Genomic DNA, 25,339 nt, shown 5'->3' on the forward strand with positions numbered 1-25,339 from the left:
TTGCCCCCTTGTGGATGAACTAATAAGGGCAAAATACAAGGTGCATGTGCGAGCTGAGCATACAGAGTGTGTGTGGTTAGAAAAATCGGGCTGCATACATACAGCACGCACATACTATGCTGATTATGGGTTTTACATGACGTCGACTGTACACCAACTACTTTGGGCGAACTCCTCTTCCCGTGCTTATTCCATGCTGTTCTGCTCACATTGTCTTCTCTTTTCTGGAACTATCTCATCTGGAGCTATTAGCACTCTTGGAACATCATTCAACCCATCAAATTTCAGTGTTTTGAATGCTAGTGTCCCCACTAGGCTTCCTAACTACTGTAGCTTAACCAGCAAGACCTCCTTGATCAGTCCGGTTTATCGGAAAGATCATGCTTGTTAACTATCTTTAACCAATTTTGACTAATCTGATCTGCCAGTTTAACTAACACCAAACTCACACTAACATATCTTCTTCTCTGCAGGGAACTGATGCTCAATGTTCAACGTTCAAGTGATAATTTGCAGTGTGTTGGCAAACACATAAATGCAACGTGACTATTTCCATTTGGTTTGCTTGTGATATCATCAGTTTTTCAAAAGCCCCTGACTCATATGTTCATACACTGTAAAAAATGTCTAACCTCCCCAAATCAATTTTCTAGTGATTGGTCACATCTAAATTTTTCAATTGGCCCAAGCAAAATTCGGTAAATTTAATTTGATAATTTACAGAATTTCACTTGGGCCAATTGAAAAATGTAGATATGACCAGTCACTAGAACATTTTGAGTTGGGGAGGTTTAGATTTTTTTTACAGTGTATAATCATTCATTATAACTTAAAGCTACTCTCAGCGGTTAAAAGTGTCAACCAGTAGCCGTTTTTGAGGAAGGGAAAAATTCTGCACTGAATTTAGAGAGGAACGCTGACTGAAGGATTACAATGGAAGGCTCTGAATTATTTTAAGGTCCCCTTAACCCGAGGATGCTTCACACTGAGTAGGGGAATATGAATTATGAATGGGGCCGTTGACGTCACTCGGCTTTGAAAAGAAGCTCAGTTGGAGAACAGTTTTTTTTTTTCAGATTTCCCCTAAGCATAATTGACAGTGACGGCCTCTCTAGTCATCTCTGCAGTTTCATAACCACTCAAATTTTCTGTAAGAAATAATATAATCTGTAATAATCTGTAAGAAATTTGTGTATTGGATAATTCGTTTCTTTGCTGAGCTCTATGATTTTTTGTTGTTGCTGCTTGACATGCTGGTTTTAAAGCCTTTATAAGGTTTTCATGTTTATTTCTCTTTAACAACACTTACAAAAAAGTACTGTGGTAGTACCATGGTACAGTGATAGTATTGGATGGTAATTCCATGGTCCTTTGATATCAGGTAAACATAAATTCACCTCATATTGTGGAAATTTAATTATTATCATATTTATTTACCATGGTACCACTATGCAACATATCCACAAATCTAGTATTGATGCCAGAAAACATTGCAGTTCCATTGGACCATGTCCAAAAAAAATTATTATTATTATTTATTTGTTTTGCCTGTTTAAACATTACAGTAGGAAAAAACATGGTAGTATTTTTTTGTTTGTTCAAACTGTTGTGCAATTGCCACTCTCTCCCTGAAAGAAAATAAATTGCTGCAAACTGGAGTCTAGGGCCTTGAGGAATTCCACTTGCACAAATGCAAATGTGCTGACATTGGATCTCAAATGCGCTGCCTGATATGTAAAGTGTGATTATTTTTAATACCTATGTTTATCACTTATTTACATACACGTCTCTCTCTATTACAGTGAAGAAAGCCAAGCTCGATGGACCACAAGGTATGCCTGAAGTCTCAGTATAACTAGCTTTCCACACATGTAACCTATCTGTTGTGTTTTGTAATAAAATGTTATTTTCATGCAGAAAAATTCAACACCTACGTGTCACTGAAGGTTCAGAACGTGAAAAGCACCACTATAGCCGTGCGAGGTAGTCAGCCATGTTGGGAACAGGACTTCATGTTGTGAGTTCCACTTCTCTTTCTCTTAGCAGTAAAAGAAAAAAAGATGGGCAAGACATTTTATGCAAGTTAGCAAACATGCTGATGCAAATGTTTGGCCAATGCATTGAAAGCATAAGGTCCCATTGTACATACATAGGGCCCTATTTTAACGATCTAAGCGCGCAGTCTAAAGCGCACGGCGCAAGTGCAAATAGGGCGTGTCCGAATCCACTTTTGCTAGTTTAACGATGGGAAAAATGGTCTGCGCGCCAAGCGCATGGTCTAAAAGGGTTGTCTCTATTCTCTTAAAGGTGGTATCAGTGATTTCAGGCCCAAAAATATTTTTATCACATTCATCTAATCTTTCCTAACGATCCGCTAGCTGCCCGCCCCATAAGCATGCCGTCAAAAAAACGCGTCTCTGTAGGCAGCCTAGGCTCTGAGATCTGCACACATAAACAAATGGTTTAGCCAAACACTCAAAACCAAAACAAATAGTGTTCCAACCAATCACCGACAGGGGGAGGGTGTTGTGAGGTTTTGAGCCAGCTTTTTCTTCAGCTCTGACTTCGCGTGCAGCCGTCCACGAGCACAAAACCTCACAACACCCTCCCCCTGTCGGTGATTGGTTGGAACACTATTTGTTTTGGTTTTGAGTGTTTGGCTAAACCATTTGTTTATAAAATAAAAATATTTTTGGGCCTGAAATCACTGATACCACCTTTAATTAGTAATGGTTGTGTTTTAGGCGTAACGTGCAAAAAAAACAATCAGAGTGTAATTTCCCATTTCCTTTAAAAGCCAGTTGCAGTCTATTTCAGTTGCCTCAAAATAGCAACGCGCCAAGAATGCACCTGAACACACCTCGTTTTCAGACCTGCGTTTTCAGGCCATGGGCGCACAAATCGGCGCAAATGCATTTGCTATTTAAACAACGTTGCGCAGGACGTGAAAATGATTACTGTGTCGGGCTCAAACCAGCAAAAAACACTTGCGCCGCGCTTGGTGCTGCATTGCGCCAGGTGTATGATATGGCCCTTAATGTGCTTTCCCTAGTGCCAGCGCTGGGAAATGCAATACGAATGTAAACATTTGTGTTCACGAACTTGCGTAGGGTGTTTTGAGGCTTATAAGAACCTTGATGTAGGGGCTATTTCTGTTTTCTTATTTAACAGTTGGCATCCCCTAGGTAATGGCAGTCAAGTATTACCCCTAATGGTTTCACCCTCAAGGGCCCAGACGTTGCCTACCACTGAATGCAATAAATCTTGTCTTATTAACTTAAGATGAAATATGTCTTGTGATTGTCCTGGGTGAGTAGATACAGTAAACTAGTAGACATAAAATATTTAAATAGTGGAGCTCACTAAGCAAAACAAAGCAATTGTTAGTGCTCCTGCTTAGCATTATTGGTTTGTTCTAAATTAATGATACCTGCAAATTTTTTGCCAACCTCATCTTGAGTCATCTATAAGCCAGATCTGCTTCAGTTACTCTTTATCTCGCTATGCAATGTCTAACGCGGTGCCTCCACTGTCTCCAAGATTAGCCCCCATGGTCTTTGAGAGGGATTGGTTTTAAAGTAAAATTTGAGGCTATTATTAGGATTTGATGCTGCTTTAGAGAGTGTAGTCTTGTGGAGTGTGACTGGAGAGGCCCAAGGCACAGATGGCGTTATTGTCTACACCCTGTTGGGTTTTTCTTGCTATTTTCTGTTTCTTTTTCCATTAATATTGTGCCTCTGTTCAAATTTATCTTTTTTTGTCCTTTTCTATTCTCTGGGGTCTGTTTTTTTCAGCATGTCTAATCTAAATGAAACTACTGAGTCATGCAGTTTCTCCACAGTATTTCAAAAATGTTTTTTTTTTTTTTGTGAATTTCATATAAGTAACTAAGCAACTTTTGCCTAAGGGCTCTTTATTTTATGTGCGAGGTTGTTATTAACTGAAGATATATGGAACCTTCCTAACAGAGTGTAGTATCCATATCGTCATACTATATATTCATTTCTCTGTCCATCTCTCTTTTTTCTCAAATTTACCCATCACTCCATCTTCTAGTGAGATTAACAGGCTGGATCTGGGCCTGACAGTGGAGGTATGGAACAAAGGACTGATCTGGGACACCATGGTTGGCACATTGTGGATCCCTTTGCACAGCATTCGACAGTCGAATGAGGTACAGCCCAGATGGCCGGCCTGGCCCCCAACAGCTTGCATCTTTTCTCACTCTCTGTAGAGCTATATGTAGAGATCTGTAGCTGATGCCTGCCATTGGCTCTCATTTCCTGTTTGACTCTGTGTTGATATTTGTTAAAATTTCTTACCAGTTAAAATTTATTAGATGAACCGGCACCAGTGGAATTTGTTTCTACAATGTTGGCATAAAATGTTCACTTTGAAGGACAGTGTCCCTGGAGCAATCTGGGATTAAGTGGCCTTTTTAAGGTGATAAAGTTGCAAGGCTTTGCGGTGATAAACTTGCAACTTTAGCTAAATTACCCTAAGCAGGTAGAGTTATGTACCTCTCTAGTTGATCCAACCAAATGTACTGACAGCTTTGTCTCTGATAGCAGATATACCACTGTTTCTTTTTCTATTGTGTTGTAGGAAGGTCCAGGACAATGGTTGACTTTAGACTCCCAGGTCATCATGGCTGAAAATGAGATCTGCGGCACCAAAGATCCCACCTTTCATCGAGTGCTTTTGGATACACGATTCGAACTCCCATTAGGTATCCTTGCTGTTTATTACTTTCTCCAATATTGTATTTGGTCACTGCTTGTGCTAAGTTTTGATGCTAACTTATGGCTTTCATACTTCTAGATATACCAGAGGAGGAAGCTCGATACTGGGCCAAGAAATTGGAGCAGCTCAATGCCATGAGGGACCAAGATGTGAGTCTTCTTATTCAACTCCAGTCTTGTTGTGTTTACTGTCCTCCCCAGAGCCCAAGGGCAGAACATGCATTAATTTGAGTCTGTCAGAGAAATGCCTGAGACCTGAACAGCATTTTTTGAACTACTGACCTAATTAAACAAAGACTTTTATCTGTTCAAACTGGCTTGCCAATAATTTCTGTTTGCTCATTTTGCAGTACACATACCAGGAGGAGCACGAGAGACCACTTCCAATGCCATCAACTCAGTGCTGTGAGCTTTCAAGCGCAACTCACTCTCACACTATAAATTACATGGCCCCTTGGTAGGTTAATGTGTACAGAACCTCATTAGAAGACCAATCACCCCATCAGCAGGTCCAATGTGAGTTTACTTTATCTCTGAGCACTTGATGGATGGCTTATCATCATGGTGCAGATTTCCTGGACCGTATTCAGCCATATCTGAAGCCTGGGTGGGATAAGGGGGAGTGGCTTGTTAGAGTGGCTTTGGCTTGTGAACAGGCCATGTTTTTATTACTTCACATCAGAGCTATTAACCATTAGCACTTAGCGTGCACAGGCAAGGTCACTCTCATGCACTGTGCACTGCCATGTCACACCTAGTAATTTCACAACTCAAATTTATAGTTTATAATAAGCTGCTTGTTCATGGTCAAACAGAGGCATGTGTTCCACAAAGATATATTTTCATCACCGATTTTCTGGCCTACTTCTAATATTTGTCTTGACTTATTGTTTTCATAGGTAACTGGAGTCTATGGGGGGACCAACAAAGTAAGTAAGCTTTGTTTAAAAAAAAAATATATATGCAGAAAACTTTTATTGATGCTTGCTGGTGGACTTACTTTGTTTACTCAAGTATGATGGGTTTGTGGATCAACAACATTTTGGTCCTGGAACATTCCTATTAAACAATCAGATTTTAGGGTTAATCCACACAATTTACATTTAAAATCTGCACTTGCTCCTCAGATGATGATCCAGACAGTGCTGTGGATGATCGAGACAGTGATTACCGCAGCGAAACCAGCAACAGCATCCCACCTCCATTCTACACCACTTCTCAGCCCAACGCATCCATGCACCAATACCCCATCCGAAACATGCACCATGGCTCCCGTTACAACGACACTAACGACTACGATTATGATAACCAGAGAGCTATTAGGTACATTTTCCCAATTCCTGGGTGCAGTATTATTGCTAATGCTAGTTGGTAATAGCATTCACTGTTTCTGTACAACTTTCCTCTGTTCTTATTCCTATGCATTGATGACTATACAGTCATTCAAGGATTGAATGAGTAGTCATTGTGTACACTTCATGGGTTTGGAGCCACACTGGTGCCACTGATATGAATGAATGCAACATTTCCCCTCAATTGCTCGTTTTTTGCCCAGTTCACTTCAAAACGAGCTTTTATTTCCTGAACATTTTGTCTTACAAAAGTGCTATTCCCAACATTCTTGCATTGCATGCTGGAGACTTTGTGCTCTGAGACTCTGGCCCTGTCCCAAATGGCACCTTATGGTCTCGGGGTCCTTCTCCGAGTCAAGTTACCATTCAGAATGTTGGGTAATAGTCCCCTAAGAAGTCTTCACCTAAAGGGATGCATAACAGCCCCAGAAAACCTAGAGCAGCCTTTCTGAAAACTATAACAACAAAGGGGCCACCCAGCTGTGGGAGAGAAGGCCTTGAGACTGTAAATCAACATCAAGTGCGCCTATTGGGACAGGGCCTCTTTCAAAGCCTCTTGAATCCTTTATAAAGTCTTATTAATAGACAGATCCTGATCCCAAAGTGATGCTTTTGATATGAGTCTCTTAGCAGCTTGGTTAAACATTGCCTTAAGTTGGGTCATTTTCCTTCCAATGTGGCCTGATGAGGTGAGATGAAAAATGAATAAAAAAGACATTTCTCATGCTCCTCCTCTTCCTGCCTCTCCCATCCCCTTCCCTCCCACCAGACGCTATGATAGTTTAGACTCCGCCACCAACGGCCGCAGCGATCTCGATTCGGCTTCTGGCTCGAGCAGGCGGACCAGCCGCCAGTACTCCTTAGACAGTAGGCACTCGCTCTCTGATAGGTGGGTCTCCGTAGCTCCTACACCTCCACCCTCTTCCACCTCCTCCTGCTCTTCTTCCTGCTCCAGCCTGTGATTCCGTCCCGCTGTGATGATGTCGTGGAATTGGACTTGTCTGGTCCTGTGGTCCTCGCTATGCTTGCCATGCATGCGCAACAATCCTTCTTTTACATACATGATCTATTGATATATTTTATCTATACCTCTTTGTATTCTTTGTCCTCTATCATGATTGCTGTGTACCTGTTAATGGTCTGTCGCGTGTTATTAGGTAACCAACCCATACACTTCACAAGCTTTTTCTTGTGTCTTTTGTACCGTGTAATCGGAATTTGGTGCAGTTTTGTGAAGTCTGTTATTTGGCTGCTTTATACCTGACAGAGTTAGAGAATAGCGCTGTAATTCCGAAAGTCTAGTGTGCGCTAATTACATATCCTTTAGACACACTATGCTGTGTGTGGGCAGCAGGCGGGACCATGTCGCTGATTTTGACAGAGTCCATGGAATGTACATATCACTGATTTACCCTCTCCGTTTCTCATGAACCAAACCTTACTGAAAGACAAAATGTGTTGTGTGGAAGATGTTGTGTGAAATAAAGCTGTGTCTTGGGAATTTATGGGTTTGTGTGCTAGGGAGTTAGAAAAGGTGACAAGGATATATGACTAATTGGCAGAAAGGCTTGACAGAAGCATTGTGTGTGTAATTGTGTGTGTGTCCCATGGCTCTTGTATTTCCTCCAGTCTGAAGCCCAGACGCTTTTTGGCTCACAGCCTATTACACACCTCATCTCTTTCGCTTCTGATTCTTCATGCATTTCTTAACCTTACGTCCCATAATCGATAATGTGTGTGTGTGTGTGTGGCAGTGCGTCTTTTCTTACTCATTCCATTCTCTCATTCTCTATAAATAATTGGCCTATTCATCAGTGAGGATAAAAAGCCTTTCTTAACAGGAAAATGCTGCACCCCCTTTTTTGTGTGAGCTCAGTGTCTCTTTTTTTATGTGTTGTTCTTTCTGATGTCCACCTGGACGTATTTGTCCACTGACAACTCTTCTCACTGCCGTCTTATCTTAACTTTTTTTGTGTTTGGTCTGAGATTGTGAAATAGCTATTTCTGAGTTCATATGTTTATGTGAGTTTTTTCCTTCGACTCCCTCAAATGAGCCTCAGGACTCCGTCTCGTTTTCTCTCACCATCTTACCTGCACTCATACATGCATCCAGCAGAAATTATTTTCCTGCTGAAGAAAACACCTTAAACCAACCTTAATTTGTTTGCTTGTCTGAGCTGGTTTGAGCTGGTCTACCGACCTTACTTCTGGAAGACCAAGTAAGAGCAGAAAACCGTCTTTGGCAGGTTTAAGCTGTTGTTTTCAGCAGGGAGAGACTTCTATTAGCTGACAAGTGTCCTTCTCCTCTGTTGTTGGTTGTTCCTGCCTCAAACTCTCTTTTTACTGCCCTTCAATCTGTATATAAGCAGTCGCCCACCTTCTTTCTTCCATGACTTAATATAACTGACAGTTCTTTACTCCCGCAGCCCCACTGGCAGTAGTCGCTATGCGTCCTCGGGTGAGCTGAGCCGCGGCAGCTCCCAACTCAGTGAAGAGTTCGGCCCAGAGGATGGTGAGAGCTTCCGTGGTTCCGTAGAGTTCTACGATGAGAACGACTCCTACCATTCCTGCCATTCCTCTGTTAGCTATGGTAAAGACTCACCCGTCTGGGACCCGGATGAGCCGCAGGGCGTCTACAGTGATGATGGGGAGTACGTCAAAGATGGCGGTGAAGAAGGTGCAATCTACGATGAAGAGGATGGCGAGATCTACCAGCAGGATGAAGGGGAGTACCCCTATGAGGAGGAAGAGGAAGGAATGGTGTATGAAGTGGATGAAGACCTTTATCCATTGGATGGTACTCTCAGTGAAGAGCAGGAGCCACCCTACACCCCTACCCCAACCAGCACTGCCCCAACGTTGGCTCCTGAGGCGACCAGCCGTCCACCCCTGGAAAAACAGGCTTCCATACACCAGCAACAGCCCCCGCAATCCCAACCACCATTTCAGACCATGGAGCCTAAACTAGAGTCACCACCCCTACAACAGCCACTTGATGTCTTTGCCAAGGTACCTCGTACCTCAACCCCACCACGGGTCTCAGAGTTGGAGCCAGAGATGGTCCCAATGCCTGTAGGCAAGCTGGCAGCTCATACAGAGGAGCCCTTGCCCACCTCTGCCGCTGAGATCTCACCTGAACCAGAACAAGAGAAGGAGTCTCCTCCTGAGAGGTAAGCTCCATATGCTGATTCCTTGAAAGCTTGGATAAGCTGTAGCCTTTCATGACATTTTACTGGATACAAGTTAAATCTAATAATTTCACCATCTTTTCCCAGCGCACCAAAGCTGGAGCCACCTGTGGACCCTGCTGTAAGGGCCAAAGCCAACTGGCTACGACTCTTCAATAGGGTTCGCCTTCAGCTGCAGGAGGTATGTGAAGTCTGAAGTTGTGAAGCCTGAAATTGATTTGTTTGATCAGCTTCTTCCAAGTACATAGAAATTCAGTAACCTTTTAAATCAAAGTTTGCCAGCTTATGCCTATTCAGTTGGTTCTGTTGGCCAACATTGGGTCTCTAGTCTTTGGTTAGTTCTGCCCTTTGTTGTTGTCCTTTTTCTTGCTGTCTTCTCCATTTCATGTTACTTTTGTCACTTACTTTTCAGTTTTACATTTTACTGTTACGTATGTTTCTAAAACCTGTTTTCGTTTTGAGATGTTGTACCTTGCCCCTTTTTGTGTTCCACCCCATTTGTTTTTGTTTTTGTGTGTTTTTTCTTTCAGTTTTTTGTCATTGCAATAGCGATTGTCATACTCTTCCCTGCTTTGCCGAAGTTGGACAAGCAGTCTGAAAGGTGGGTGTGGCAATGTGAGGGTCCGAAGTAAACGCATTTTTGACCGATGGCTATGGCGTGCTTTCTCTGAGATACACATGGAGTTATGATAGAATAATGATGATTGAGATAAAGATGTCCGGCAAATCCGGTCTAATCATGAGAGAGGCCTGCAGCTGACGTCAATGAGATCGGCTGACTGCAGGCTCTTTCTGGGTCCAATCAAAACAGACAATGGTCTTTTTTTCTGTAATACAAATTATATCTTTGAAATTACATTGTGAGGTCTGCATGGATATTGAAAAGAAAATGAATATGGTTTACTGGATGAATTAATAGGAGATATATGGAGCTCTGTCACTGATCCCTCTGTCACTCTCTGTTGTCCACAGGCTCGAGGTGAGACTCCGGGACTTGCATCACTCTTTTTGCAAGCAGGGTGAGTGTCACCAGAGGACTGCAGCTCTTTTTCAGAGCAGCTAAACATTTGAGCTATTCAAACATCATGCTTTAGATGATATATAATGTATATAAACATTTAAATATTGGAAAGTACCTGAAGCATTAGGAATCTCTATGGAAAATACTCTTTTTTTTAAAGATTATAAGAAAAAAGACCCCTATTTTTCAAATAGTCATTAATTTTAATAATATACATATATATTAATAAAATACATTTACCCGTTTGATCCGCAGGCCTGGAGGTGCTCTCTACAGCATAGACAGCATGCCTGACCTACGCAAGAGGAAGGCCATCCCTCTCGTCCGAGACCTGGTGAGTCACACACCCCCGCTTTAGTACGTCAAAGTTTCAACCAAACCATTGCTGGACCCAACATCACCTTCCTAACTCTTCAAAAGCTCCATCTATGTATGTCAGCGTGGTTATTTTGGGCAGCAGTCTGTCAAGGGTCTGTAGTTCACAGAAGTCTCTATGGCACATCTGTTTGAATCACGACTACAGGGTTAGACATTATTGGAGCATTACTCAGCACCATTCACCCTGTAGCCTGATGAATCTCCACCGGTCCAGTCAGCCTCATGACTGCCTCTATGTCTCCTTTACAGTCCCATTAATTTTGGTCTCTGTATTTCTTCCTAAGCTGACTTCATTCCCTGCTAACCTTGTTTCATGCCTGTAACCTACTTCTAGAGCTTGTTGAACTTTTCCACTTATACTTGAAAAAAGATTTGGTGGCAATAACATTAAACATCATTGGTTCTTGCATGGATAGAGGCAACATGAAATCTAAATTGAACATTACTTTATTAATACATCATGCTTCTGGTCTAATTTCTTCAGTGCATGTTATTCCAAAGAGAGAGAAAACAAACTTTTTTCACCAAAAGACTCGGTTTAATAATTCAATCTGGTTACAGCCAACAAAATATATTCATGTAGTGCCATTTAAAAAAATGTTTTGGACTGTATGCGATTAAATTAAGTTTTAACAAAATGCTCAAGAGTTATGTTGCATTAGCACATGTTAATTAACTACACTTTTGACTTTCACTTTCTGCAAAACTTCTCATTAGACTGACAGGAGAGTTAGTTATGTATTGATTAAACAAAGTAGCGAGAGCCAAAAAAAAAAAAAAAACGTTTGGTAGCTGACAGCTGTCGTGTAGGTCTGGCCGTACTTATTCAGCCAAGAACACTCCTGGCAGCCTTCACTGGAGGGCTGTCAGAACATCGACGGCACCAGGCTCTCTTTGACGCCGCGAACTGGAAGATGAGGGAGAAATTACCATGCTGCACGAAACAGCTCCGCAGTTTGTCGGTTTTAATACAGCTTACCGTCACCGTCACCGACTCTAAAAGTCAGAAGCCAAAGTGCTGACTTGATAAGAATTAAAATGCGTGTCAAAAACAATTCATCTAGAAGACAAAGTACCCACCTCTCTTTCTTATTTCTCTCTACTCTTCCTCATGCATAATTGTTGTACAAGCACTTTTCGAGACTTCTTTACATAAATACTTTATTGTTGTGTTTGAGTATAAAAAGTACAACTTGAATTTAGCACTTATTCTCATCTTTTTTATCTTAATCAACCCTGGTTGTGCAGTTTGTGATGCATGTAATCAAATGAGATCGAATCAAACTTCTAAAATATATATTTTTTTATTTATTTTCCAATGCCTCACCTCCTGCAGGCAATGGTGAGTACTACTCTTTTCAGCACTCCTGGGTGAAATACTTTTATAGTATGTATTATATAGTATATAGTATTTATGACTGCATACTTTAGAAAGAATTTCAATCAAATATATTCACTCAAAATCAAATACACACATTTGCTCCTGATTTTATCTTGAGCCCTACATGTTTGTTTTCTCTTGTAGTCCCTTGTCCAGAACTCTCGAAAAGCAGGCATCACTTCTGCTATGGCCTCCAGCACACTTAACAATGAAGAATTGGTATGTCAACCAGTTTTATTCCTGGATATTCACATTTTGCAGTTCATTTTCCATTTACCTGTTGATTTGTCCAATTATCTTGCAGAAGAGTCACGTCTATAAGAAGACCCTGCAGGCTTTGATCTACCCCATTTCCTGTACCACACCACATAACTTTGAGGTGTGGACGGCCACCACACCCACCTACTGCTACGAGTGCGAGGGGCTTCTGTGGGGCATCGCGCGACAGGGCATGCGCTGCACCGAGTGTGGGGTCAAGTGCCACGAGAAGTGTCAAGATTTACTCAATGCCGACTGTCTGCAGAGTAATATTACTTATTGAGTTTCTTTCATTACTCTCAAATATTGTATTTATCTAAATGTTAATATACTTAAAATACACCCTTAATACGCCATAAAAAAAAAAAAAAAATTATGTTCACCTATATTATTACATTTTAAAATAACTGTTTTCTATTTAATTTTTATTTTTTAATGTCATTTATTCCTGTGATGCAAAGCTGAATTTTCAGCACCATTACTCCAGTCTTCAGGAGCTGCGCTCTTCCATTACCCTTGTAAAAGCGTAAAATACATATCGCAAAACCGTTTTTACGCTCGCATGAGGTGGTTTTTCAGGCAATTCAAAAAATGGAATGGAATGGATGGAAACAGTTTTTCTTATTTACAGGCCACCTGGCGTCATTCTTCACATGATCATTCTTTAGCCATGATTTTTGGAATGAGTTTTCGCGAGAGGCAAAAAAATATGTTTCAGTCGCATAACATCGGTTAATGAAAACACCGTCAATTCGCAATAGTTTTTTTACATTTTTTTTAGAAACATTTAGAAAATATCGCAAAAGTTTTGTGAAAATCTGTAATGGAAACCAGGCTATTGTTAAAGTGTCACTTCAGAAATATTTGTAATATTTGGTTTTGTTAATATCAATTATTATTGCTCAGTTATTAATAATGGTTCTTATGAATGTTGAAAGCTTTATATTTTAACATTGATGCTGATATGCTCATTTTGTTTTGGGGGAAATATTCTCTGATGAATGTGAATTTTAAAAGAACAGCATTTATTTGAAATAGAAATCTTTTGTAACATAATGTCTTTACTGAATATAAGTGTTTATTTTTTACTTTTTAGTTTTTTTACTTACTCCAGACTTTGAATGGGATTGTATCACGGTTTCAGCACAATTGTTTTTTTACCATTGATAATTGTAGCAATGTTCGATGTTATGGGAAGAAGGAGGCGGGAACCGGCGAACATTTAAACAACTTTAATAATAAAATAAATCAATTCAAAAAGGAAAGTAAAGACCGCAGCCCCTCACGGACGACTGCTGTCGCACATAATAAAATAAAACATCAAATAAAATAGTCCAGGCCTGGTCTCTCTCGTCCTTCACTGCCGTTGCTCCTCCTTTTATGCTTTTGCTCCTCCGTGAGAGATACGAGATTGGTGCGTCGCACTGGTATCGCTCATCAGCAATCACGCCACCGGCCTCGCCGTTCTCCTATGGCCTTGTCTTGCTCGCCACAATAATAATAAGAAATATCTCTTGAGCAGCAAATAAGTATAATAAAATGATTTCTGAAGGATCATGTGACACAGAAGACTGGAGTAATGATGCTAAAATTCAGCTTTGTCATCACAGGAATTAAAATAGATTCAAACAGAAAACTATAAATAGTTTTTTTCTGTATTTTTGATCAAGCAAGCGTAACGAGACCTCTTCCAAAAATCATAATTATTCCAAATGTATTGACTGGCAGTGTAAATATAAAATATAAATATATCTGCAGGGGCGGCGGAGAAAAGCTCTAAGCATGGAGCTGAGGATCGCACGCAGAACATCATCATGGTGTTGAAAGACCGCATGAAGATCCGTGAACGGAACAAGCCTGAGATATTCGAGCTGATTCAGGACGTGTTTGCAGTCATCAAGGCCACGCATGTGGCGCATATGAAGCAGGTCAAGCAAAGTGTCCTGGACGGAACGTCCAAGTGGTCGGCCAAGATCAGCATCACCGGTAATGACCCACTTCAACCAGCACAAGTTTCTTATATGTCATATTGGTTATCTTAGTATTAACCCCGTTTCTCCGCTCAGTGTTATGCGCCCAGGGCCTGCAGGCAAAGGACAAGACCGGCTCCAGCGACCCTTATGTTACGGTGCAAGTTGGCAAGACCAAAAAACGAACCAAGACTATCTACGGTAACCTCAACCCTGTATGGGATGAGAGCTTCAATTTGTAAGTGGATTATTTTTGTATCTCGGTTAATACAGGCTATATCAAATACATTTTGCTCATGGTGATCCAAAACCATCTCAACAGTGAGTGTCACAACTCTTCCGATCGGATCAAAGTGCGCGTGTGGGACGAGGACGACGATATTAAGTCCAGAGTAAAGCAGAAATTCAAACGTGAGTCTGACGACTTCCTCGGTCAGACCATCATCGAGGTACGAACTCTGAGCGGTGAAATGGACGTCTGGTACAACCTGGGTGAGTAACAAAGCAATATTTTTCCTAGAAAATATCGAAATACATTGACAAGATAAATGTAATGTTGTATTTGTGTTCTATTCAACACAAGGTCAAGCTGTAACGCAATGCTTAAAGATCAAACAGTTTCAAGTTTGACTCCCGTTTGACCTTTAGAAATGAGACCCAAAAATTATAGAACAATTAGCGTGACATATTACATGGGCAGTGGCTGTTGTTTTTTTGCAATGTTTCAAAGCGATTGACATTACTTTTTACTTTCATAACTAACATAGTAATGTCATAAAATTGCCCCTTCGTAACACTATTATTGAAAGAGACTTAAAGGGTTAGTTCACCCAAAATTGTTAATTCTCCATTTCTTAATTTCCATTTCTCCATTGAGTCACCATTTACTCACCCTCAAGTTGTTTCATACCTGTGTGAATTTCTTTCTTCTGTTGAACACAATAGAAGCTATTTTGTACAATGTCAGTAACCAAACAGTTGATGGGCCCCATTGGCTTTTTTTCGGTAACACATTTTACAGTGACCTGTTACACATTTTACACATAATATAGTAATAACAGTCAATTATGCATAGTTACATGCAACTGACCCTAAACCAAACCTTAACCCTAACCCTAATTATAAAGTAAGTACATGTAGTTAATTACTATTACTTAATACTTAATTGTATAATTACACTGTAACAAGGACACCTTAAAATAAAATGTAACCTTTTTTCCATACTATGTAAGTCAATGGGACCCTTCAACTGTTTGGTTACAAACATTCTTCATAATATCTTTGTTTGTGTTCAGCAGAAGAAACATATTCATACAGGTTTGGAACAACTTGAGGGTGAGTAAATGAAGATTGATGATGATGTTACACGTACTACTTTAAATGTTTTGCGCTTCTAAAATCAACACTAGCTCATTTGGCTTAAAAATAAAAATTTTCCGTATGATTTAGAATTGTTTTTATGATTTCCGTACGATTTTAGTTTTTTAACGATTTTTGACGTTTTCTTTTTTCATACGATATTTGAACGATTTACTTTTTTGTATGTTTTCCTTGTGATTTTCTTTCTTTTGCATGATTTTGAAGTTTACCAACTTCATTGTGCTCCCTTTCAGACAAGCGTACAGACAAGTCTGCTGTGTCGGGAGCCATTCGTATGCACATCAGTGTGGAGATCAAAGGAGAGGAAACCGTAGCTCCGTACCACGTCCAGTACACTTGCTTGCATGAGGTCAGTCTGATTCTACCATGATCATGTTTGTCAATCTCATTTTCCACCTACGGCCATTTATTAACAAGCTACATAGTCCCTGCTGGAGTGTATCAAATTAGTCCTTAGCATGAACACCCTCTTTCCATCTTTCCATAGAACCTTTTCCACTATTTAACGGACATCCAGAACAACGGGGTGGTGAAGATACCAGATGCCAAGGGTGATGATGCATGGAAGGTTTACTTCGAAGAGACGCCCCAAGAAATTGTCGATGAGTTTGCAATGCGTTACGGAGTGGAGTCCATTTATCAAGCCATGACGTATGGTTGTCCCCGCAATTTTGCCATTAATGTTTTACTTGTTTGCTTAGGTACTTAGGTACTTTTTGTACCTTCTTGTTTCTAGACACTTTGCCTGCTTGTCATCAAAGTACATGTGTCCTGGAGTGCCTGCGGTCATGAGCACCCTACTGGCCAACATCAATGCTTACTACGCTCACACAACCCAAGCCACTAACAATGTATCTGCCTCGGACCGTTTCGCTGCCTCCAACTTTGGGGTGAGTGCTTGAGCCAACCATGTCACCACATAGCGAAAATTTGAACATTAAAGTGTTTGCGCCAATGATTTGAGATGGTTTCTTGTGTGTTTTCTGTAGAAAGAGCGATTTGTCAAGCTTCTGGACCAGCTCCACAACTCTCTGAGGATTGACCTCTCTATGTACAGGGTATTGTGACTTTTGGGGGTTTTGTATGTTTTCTTGCTTTTGAATGAAGGATCATTTTGTATGGTGTTACCAGCAAGTGAGATCATCCAGTAGGACAAATGAGAATGATTAGTCTGAAGCGACTACATAAAGTAGTATTAAAAGCATAAAGTAGTATTTAAAATGTATAAAGTATAGTACTAATGACACCCCTTCTTGTGTCTCTTAGAATAATTTCCCAGCCAGCAGTCCTGAGAGGCTACAGGACCTCAAGTCTACTGTGGACCTACTGACCAGTATCACATTTTTCAGGATGAAGGTTAGTTGTGAATCCGTGACGCTGTTGACAGTGTAAATTTGGTCATATATTGAAGCTCTATTTGGTGCTTTGTGTCAACATATCATCCTAAAATATTTGTAAAAAAATGTCTGTGTGTGCGCAATTATTTTTGCAGAATATTTGTGTATGATTTTCTTTTTTCATATAATTTTAATGTTATCTTCGTATTTCCGTATGATTTTTTCATATAACTTTTTTGATTCAAGAGAGTTTACTGTCATATGTACAGGAAACACTCTGTTACACTATACAATACAATTCTTGAAATTCTTCTTTTTGTAAGGTGTTTTTTTAATGATTTTCATAACATTTTCTTTTACTTTGCCGTGTTTTTTCTTTTTAATGATTTTCATATGATTTTATTTTTGTTTAAAATTTGTATATGATTTTATTTGCTGTATGTTTCTCTTTTTTTACGGTATTTGGAAAAAATTCTTGTCTTGTACAATTTTCGTACAATGTTCATGTTCCGTAAGGTGTTCTTTTATGATTTTCATACAATTTAGTTTGTCTTAGCTGTATATGTTTTTCTTTTTCTTTTCTTTTCTTTTTAAGATTTTTCTTTTTTTTATAAAATTTTTAGATGATTTTCTTTTCTGTATGTTTTAGTGCTGTCAAATCGATTAATCGCGATTAATCAAATCAATTAATCACGATTAATCGATTTGACAGCACTTGTATGTTTCTCTTTTTTCTGGACAATTTTGAATGATTTTAAAGTTTACCTTCAATATTAAAAGTTTTGTTCATACAGTAGCTGAATTATCCATCTGAATGGACCATGAACCCTTCTTCTCTAGGTCCAAGAGCTTCAGAGTCCTCCTCGTGCCAGCCAGGTAGTGAAGGACTGTGTGAAGGCTTGCCTCAACTCCACCTATGAATACATTTTCAACAACTGCCATGAACTGTATAGTCGAGAATACCAAACAGACCCGGTGAGTCGACAATCCCTGGCCCAACAACCTTGATAAGCCACAAAGCTTTTTGCCTCGGGAGAATCCAAGTCATTTTATCAGTGCAATTCATCTTGCCGCTTTTGTTTATGCTGCTTTGAAGCTGTTACAGACTCCCTTCATAAATATCAAACACTCTTCCTGTTGAATTAAACATCTAACCCTGGGCTACTTACTATATTTTGCTGCAAAGCTTTGCAGGATTGTTCCATATCTTGTTCCCCTGAAGTAGTTGGCATATTTTTGCTTGTTTGCTTGCTAGCTGAAATAAGCCATTCCTGTTGTGCGCTTACTCGCTTAGTAGGGTAATTTCTTCCAGAGTTTGGCAGAAAATGAAAAGACATAATGTGCTTCGAGCTTCCATTAGATTTCAAAATGAATTCTTTCTGTGCAGAGCAAAAAAGGAGAGGTTCCTCCAGAGGAACAAGGTCCAAGTATCAAGAATCTGGACTTCTGGTCTAAGTTAATCACTCTCATTGTCTCAATTATTGAAGAGGACAAGAACTCCTACACCCCCTGCCTTAACCAGTGAGTCCTGCACCATGTTATTTCACAAAATCTCCCAATGTACCTTCATAATCCTGTTTAGGATCTTAATATCGCTTGCTCGGTCCACACAGGTTTCCCCAGGAGCTCAATGTCGGAAAGATCAGTGCAGAGGTTATGTGGAACCTGTTTGCCCAGGATATGAAGTACGCAATGGAAGGTGAGTCAAAGCTAAGGGACTTTTCTTCACCTTTAATTTATTTATATGGCTCTTTATACAATACAGATTGTTTCAATGCAGCTTTGCAGTCATAAACAGGAAAATAATAATCAATGATGCAAACTTCATCAAATATGGGACGAATTCAGTTTAGTTCAATAACTGAAACGAATTCGATTCAGCCATAAAGCAGCTATACAGAAGAAATTTGCGTCATTATCCAGCTCAATTCAGTTCAAGTTTTGTTCTCATCTGATAGTGTCAGTGCAGTCAAATTGCTAATATTACTAAATATTAAGTGTCTTTTAAACCCTTTCTTTTAAATCCACTTTTTCTGGATTATATCTTGTTTTTGTATGGATTGATCATTCATTTTGTAGAGCTATATATCACTATCGAGACTCCACAACCTCATGATATTTAATAAAAAAGTTTCAGCTCAGGTCTTGAATGATCATAACTTGACTAACAGATGAGATGCAATAAAAAAGTTTTTTTAGTTAGAATTTTAGTTAGAAACTCAAGCATTGCGGGGTTTCTCACTGATAGCCAATTAAATTTCACACTTTGTGAAAAGTTGACATGTGGTGGAGTTCTTCTCATCTGCTGATTCAGTAGGGGTCCTCCACTCTGCATAGATGTATTATGTGCCGTTAAATCTTCTGTTTCAAGAAGAGCTTTTGTCTTCACCTCACGGTTTTCAGAGCATGAAAAGAACCGCCTGTGCAAGAGTGCCGATTACATGAACCTGCACTTCAAAGTAAAGTGGCTTTACAATGAATACTGCAAAGACCTGCCTTTCTTCAAGAGCCGAGTGCCTGAATATCCTGCGTGAGTGGCATCTCACACACAAAAATTATGTCAGGCACGCTCAAAAATGTCACTGTGACCATGATATGATGAGTAATAAAGCTTTAGGTGGTGATGTTACTCTGCAGGTGGTTTGAGCCATTTGTCATCCAGTGGTTGGATGAGAATGAAGAGGTGTCTCGCGACTTCTTGCACGGAGCCCTAGAGCGTGACAAAAAAGATGGGGTGAGATTTGTTTCTCTTGCCTTTTGCTTCCTAGCTTCAAGGCCATTCGATGCAGGTTCAAGAAACATCATAGTTTATAAATCAATAAGAAAATATCTATATATCACAATAACATATTATTACAAATGTCTTTAAAATCTTTAACATACCAATTTTTACATTATTATTATCATCATCATCATCATTTAACCATTGTTGTTAGTATAAATAAATTACTTATACTTAATTTTTTTTACTCAAATACATACAAAATATTTATATTTAATACATGTATGTAAATATTATATATATATTGAATACATTAAATATATTTTATATATATAATATATAAAGTGCTGTCAATTTGATTAATCGTAATTAATCGCATCTAACACATTTATATATATATATATATATATATATATGAAGAGTTCAGATGCAAAAGCCTCTAAGTGCCATCTGAAATTTTCTTCTAGAATGATCATTTTTATCAAGCTCGTATATTTAAGTTCAGTAATTTCACTTAAATGGCAATGAAAATTACCTATTAATTGGCATTTAAGTGAAATTACTGAACTTAAATATACGAGCTTGATAAAAATTATCATTCTATAAGAAAATTTCAGATGGCACTTAGAGGCTTTTGCATCTGAACTCTTCATATATATATATACACACACACACATATATATATTTACATTTATGCATTTGGCAGACGCTTTTATCCAAAGCAACTTACATTGCATTATCCTATACATTTATACATAGGTATGTGCAATCCCCTGGGATCGAACCCACAACCTTGCCTTGTTAACGCAATGCTCTTACCACTGAGCTACAGGAAAGTACATATATATACAGGAAAATATATACAGGAATATATATATATATAAATATATATATATACAGGAAAATATATACAGGAAAAAATATATATACAAACTTTTATGTTGGATGCGATCAATTGCGATTAATCGATTTGGTAATGGAAAAAAGTAAGAATTTCTGAGATTTTTTTAAATTTATTTTATAATTTACTGTAAACTTTTCATATTATTTAGCTTACCAGCAGTAATAAGTAACAGTAACAAAAGGTCCCCTAGCCTGCAGCCAGACATGTCAAAATTTGATGAATGAGTGCCCTCGGAGCACCTCAGCCTGTTCCTGAACCAATAAGCACGCTCTTTAGTTCATTAGTTCCACCGAGCCCCCTTTGGCAACCTGTCACAGTCTCACCTCAACCCAATTATTTCCAGACGAAAGAGCTCACACCTGATGTCTGGTCGCAAATTGCTTGTGCGGTCTCTTGCGTCTTCTATTCTAGAACTTTTTTTGACCGCACATCCAACTCTTTCTTTCCTACAGTATCAGCAAACTTCAGAGCACGCTCTCTTCTCCTGTTCGGTAGTGGATGTCTTCTCGCAGCTTAACCAGAGCTTCGAGATCATTAAGAAGCTGGAGTGCCCAGACCCACAGATTGTTGGACACTACATGAAGAGATTTGCAAAGGTCCTAAGCAGACACTTCTCTTTTTATTTTAGTACTATCATTATCATTCCATTTACTTTCAAACGTCAGTGAGTAAAAGTCAAGTGCTTAGCTGAGATTTTGGTCGCAAACTTTGGTAACCTACTGCAAACCAAAACCAGTTTTGCCCCTAAACTAAATACATTTTTATTACCTCTAACAGCAACATTATTGTAAAAAAAACTGTGTGTACCTGGTTTAAGAAGAATGGATCATATGAAGCAAATTGTTACTTAAGTTAACTAAAGGCTTGAATACACTACACAACTTTTAAAATCGGAGCTTAGTTTTTGAACTAAGGCCTAATCCTGGCTTAATCTAAGCCTTGTCTGTGAAACCGGGCCTAGGCATCATACGCTTGCCGACTTTGTAAAGGGTTAAACAGAAAAACTGGGCATCATACACTTAACAACTGAGGATCACATACTACCAGACTTTTCAAGTCATTCTGAAATTGACAAACTCACACATGAACACGCGCCTTATTGCTCAGAGATGCATTACAGATGAAAACAATGTGTTCTAAAATCAGCTCAAAATATCAAACATGTTTGAAGCTAAAAACTTCAGACACTGTGCCCATCATACCCTACGTGATTTTCTTTGGACCTTGACTGACCAAAACCTGCAGACAGGCTTTGACTTTTGGCAACTCCTGGAGGCAATTCCTCCAGACTGCAAATTGTGGCAAAAAATCTGTGCAAAAGTCGTGTACTGTAGTGTATTCCAGTCTTTGGTGAACGTGATTTCACCAGGTACAACATGGTCCTGGGTCAACATCTTTGTTGATCCTGGAACAACATTCCGATCAACCAATCAGATTTGAGGGTCAAGTTTACAGTTTATGTCAAGTTTAGGCTTGCAACCAGGGTTAGGTGCTTCTACATCAGTGTTATTCACCTATCATTTCCCTCTGATTTTAGGGATAACTTATGGGTAGGGATAGGGGTAGGGATAGGATTAGGTCTATGTTTATGGACAGGAATGTTGTTCCAGGGTCAACACAATATGTTGGTCCAGGAACATGTCTTACTTGGCAAAATCAAATGACTCCAGTCTTTAGTAACATTAATATCTGTGAAATAGTTCTGCATTGTCATGAGATTTGTTTTAACGTGATCTCTTTATCACACAGACCATTAGCAACGTTCTGCTCTCCTATGCGGACATTATCTCCAGGGATTACCCCAACCACTGCACCAAGGAGAAAGTGGTAATAGTCTAAAAAGCCCTGTGGAATCAGGTTTATATTGTTGATATAGTTGTTTAATTCACAATCCAGAATTTAACCCATTCGGTTTGTGTTTCTCTTTCTTTGATTCTAGAATGCAAAGGATGGTGCTGTCAAGGTCTGTAAATCTGGCATGGGTAGAATATGCCATGCAGCTTACAATAAAGAGTCTCTGTACTCTTTATGTAGTGGTTTGAGTTAGTCTTGTTGATTTCAGGCATTTTAATTCACGTTTTTGCTCCACACAGCCATGCATCCTCATCAACAACATCCAGCAGCTCAGGGTACAGCTTGAGAAGATGTTTGAGGCCATGGGAGGTAAAGATGTAAGTGGATCACAAATCTGCAGACATTAATTTAGCAAAGCATGGATTCGCAGAGACTTACAACCTTCTGAAAGCATGGTCAAGTTCTGGTGGTTTTGACCATTGCACCCAAAAGTGAAAAATTATCCCATAATTTACTCACCCTCAAGACATCCTAGGTGTATATGAGGTCAGGTTAGAGGTCACTCTTCCGCGGAAACTAGACTTGTGTACGGCTGTTAGCGGAAGCAAATTATTATAGTTTATAAAGTTATAAATACAGATATTTTTCTTACAAAAACACATCGCTTCACTTCAGAAGGCCTTTATTAACCCCCTGGAGTCGTATAGTTTACTTTTATGATGGATGGATGCACTTTTTTTGGACTTATAAATCTCAGTTACCATTCACTCCCATTATAAAGCTAGGAAGAGCCAGGATATTTTTAATATAACTCTGACTGTGTTTGGCTGAAAGAATAAAGTCATATACACCTAGGATGTCCTGAGGGTGATTTTTGGGTGAACTAACCCTTTAATGTCCCTTTCAGTTGAATGTTGAAGCTAGCGACATTTTGAAAGAACTCCAGGTGAAGCTCAACAATGTTTTGGATGACCTTGCAAGAATCTTTGCCACCAGGTGAGGTACCTAGGGATCAGGAAGAAATAGCTTTTTTGCTCTATTTTTGGAGTAACATCTGTTCCCCACCTTGTTCTCCCACTAGTTTCCAACCGAACATCGAAGAAAATGTCAAGCAGATGGGTGACATACTTAGCCAGGTGAAGGGGACAGGGAACGTGCCAGCAAGTGCTTGCAGCAGCGTTGCACAGGACGCAGACAACGTCCTCCAGCCCATCATGGACTTCCTTGACAGCAAGTAAGATGCTAATTTAGATTTAGACGTCTTCTTGGACATCCACTTCCAATCTTACCTTTTTTTCCTGTCAGCCTCACGCTGTTTGCCAAGATCTGCGAGAAGACAGTCTTGAAGCGAGTACTGAAGGAGCTTTGGAAGCTGGTCATGAACACAATGGAGAAGACGATTGTTCTGCCGCCTTTGACTGACCAAACGGTAATAAGCTGTTTAGAACTTCATTAAAAGCAGATTTCTGAGACATACTACATGTAGAAGTCATTTTATATAAAATTGAAGATTGTTTACAGCATTGTATTTTCTGGTATGGATCATGAAGACTCAGAAGGACTGGAAATGTATCTCCTCTTGCCCAACAAAACATGTCCCATTCCCAAAACAAATCACCTTGGACGAAAGACACATCTTTCCACTCTAAAAACGTTGGGAGTGCACCATATCATTCAAGCACCTCTTGAGACTGCTCTCTGGTCCTGTAGTCATACAGTTGTACATTTCATGTCTATTAATCTTGACTAAAAAGTTTTATTAACTCTATTTCTACAGTTTTGAATCCTAGTTAATTTTTGAGAGCATTTCTACAGGAACAGAGACAACTTACTGCTTTTAATTTGTCTTGATATAACTGTTATTCTTTTTGTATTTTTGTTTGTATTTGTTTATTTACACAAAAGAGACCCATATCAGTTCTTTCAAATATTGAACATTTGAACGGGAAACATCTCCCTATTGGCCTAGTTAACCAGTTGCCAATTGCTGTTATACTAATTGTAAAAGGCCAAAAAAATTAGTAATAATTCACTCAAAAATGTCAGTTCTGTCAACATTTACTCATTCCAAACTGGTATGACTTTTTTTCGTCTATGGAAACAAAAGGAGATGTTTTGAAGTATGTTCACGCTGTTCTTTTTTCTACAACGAAGGTGCTTTCCTGTTTCAAAAAGGACATTATAAAAGTGGCCCATATGACTTAAGCACTTTATTCCAAGTCATACAATGGTTTTGTGTAAAGAATTAAAGAAAATTTAAGTTTGGTAAAGCCCAACTTTGAATATGCAGAAATTTTAATGAGGTCTGAGAGCTACTGCAAATGACAAGTTAGGACATTTTAAGTAAATAACTCACACAAACTTATCGATTTGCTTCAGAAGACTTGAAATATAGCACATAAGTCATATGGGCTTGTATTTATTTATGTGACTTTTATGTCCATTTTGTAGCTTAACTTGGTCCTCATCCACTTTCATTGAATGGAAAAGAACAGCTTGAACATTCGTCAAAATTTCTCCTTTTGTGTTTCATGGATGAAAGAACATACCGGTTTGGAACATGCTGAGAGTGAGATTTTTTCATTTTCAGCCCAATTATTCCTCCAGACTAAGCCGGATTTAGTCCCTCGGGCAAGTACAGACCTTGGGACTTACCGTAATATTGTATCAGGCCCGAAGCTGGTCCTGTAGACTGAATGTTAATGCTTCTCTTGATTTGATGTGGGGCTCTTTGTAGCTTCACTGACCCTTCTCTCTGGTTATTACATTCTCGCTCTCCCCCCGCTCCACCTCCACAGATGATAGTAAGTACCAGAGCACTTTTGTCTGTGCGTCTGTATGTCCCGCAGTCCGTCCACGCTGGGTGACCCCTTCCCACCACCTCCTTCTGCTCTGTGTGGCTGCCATGTCCT

The 25,339-nt window shown here is 39.4% G+C and overlaps 1 protein-coding gene across 4 annotated transcripts in view; it reads left to right on the forward strand.

Moving 5' to 3' along the window:
- The window catches only part of unc13a (unc-13 homolog A (C. elegans)), a 52,891-nt gene that overhangs the window by 12,005 nt on the left and 15,547 nt on the right, over nt 1-25,339 (forward strand). For all 4 annotated transcript variants that reach the window (XM_082138802.1, XM_082138804.1, XM_082138803.1 and 1 more), the window contains exons 2-36: nt 1,803-1,832; nt 1,918-2,017; nt 4,057-4,174; nt 4,606-4,729; nt 4,822-4,892; nt 5,093-5,147; nt 5,642-5,671; nt 5,870-6,065; nt 6,864-6,983; nt 8,521-9,264; nt 9,370-9,463; nt 10,255-10,301; nt 10,559-10,637; nt 12,207-12,281; nt 12,367-12,586; nt 14,079-14,306; nt 14,387-14,528; nt 14,613-14,782; nt 15,904-16,019; nt 16,158-16,321; nt 16,407-16,560; nt 16,660-16,728; nt 16,937-17,026; nt 17,848-17,982; nt 18,395-18,528; nt 18,621-18,706; nt 19,411-19,537; nt 19,645-19,741; nt 21,086-21,229; nt 22,383-22,460; nt 22,573-22,596; nt 22,727-22,804; nt 23,335-23,423; nt 23,509-23,661; nt 23,733-23,856. In XM_082138802.1, coding sequence (XP_081994928.1) covers nt 1,803-1,832; nt 1,918-2,017; nt 4,057-4,174; nt 4,606-4,729; nt 4,822-4,892; nt 5,093-5,147; nt 5,642-5,671; nt 5,870-6,065; nt 6,864-6,983; nt 8,521-9,264; nt 9,370-9,463; nt 10,255-10,301; nt 10,559-10,637; nt 12,207-12,281; nt 12,367-12,586; nt 14,079-14,306; nt 14,387-14,528; nt 14,613-14,782; nt 15,904-16,019; nt 16,158-16,321; nt 16,407-16,560; nt 16,660-16,728; nt 16,937-17,026; nt 17,848-17,982; nt 18,395-18,528; nt 18,621-18,706; nt 19,411-19,537; nt 19,645-19,741; nt 21,086-21,229; nt 22,383-22,460; nt 22,573-22,596; nt 22,727-22,804; nt 23,335-23,423; nt 23,509-23,661; nt 23,733-23,856 — 4,505 coding nt within the window. The remainder of the gene's footprint in view (nt 1-1,802; nt 1,833-1,917; nt 2,018-4,056; nt 4,175-4,605; nt 4,730-4,821; nt 4,893-5,092; nt 5,148-5,641; nt 5,672-5,869; nt 6,066-6,863; nt 6,984-8,520; nt 9,265-9,369; nt 9,464-10,254; nt 10,302-10,558; nt 10,638-12,206; nt 12,282-12,366; nt 12,587-14,078; nt 14,307-14,386; nt 14,529-14,612; nt 14,783-15,903; nt 16,020-16,157; nt 16,322-16,406; nt 16,561-16,659; nt 16,729-16,936; nt 17,027-17,847; nt 17,983-18,394; nt 18,529-18,620; nt 18,707-19,410; nt 19,538-19,644; nt 19,742-21,085; nt 21,230-22,382; nt 22,461-22,572; nt 22,597-22,726; nt 22,805-23,334; nt 23,424-23,508; nt 23,662-23,732; nt 23,857-25,339) is intronic.

Source organism: Leuciscus leuciscus (assembly GCF_965113295.1).
Source record: "Leuciscus leuciscus genome assembly, chromosome: 15".
NCBI classification, from domain to species: Eukaryota; Metazoa; Chordata; class Actinopteri; order Cypriniformes; family Leuciscidae; genus Leuciscus; species Leuciscus leuciscus.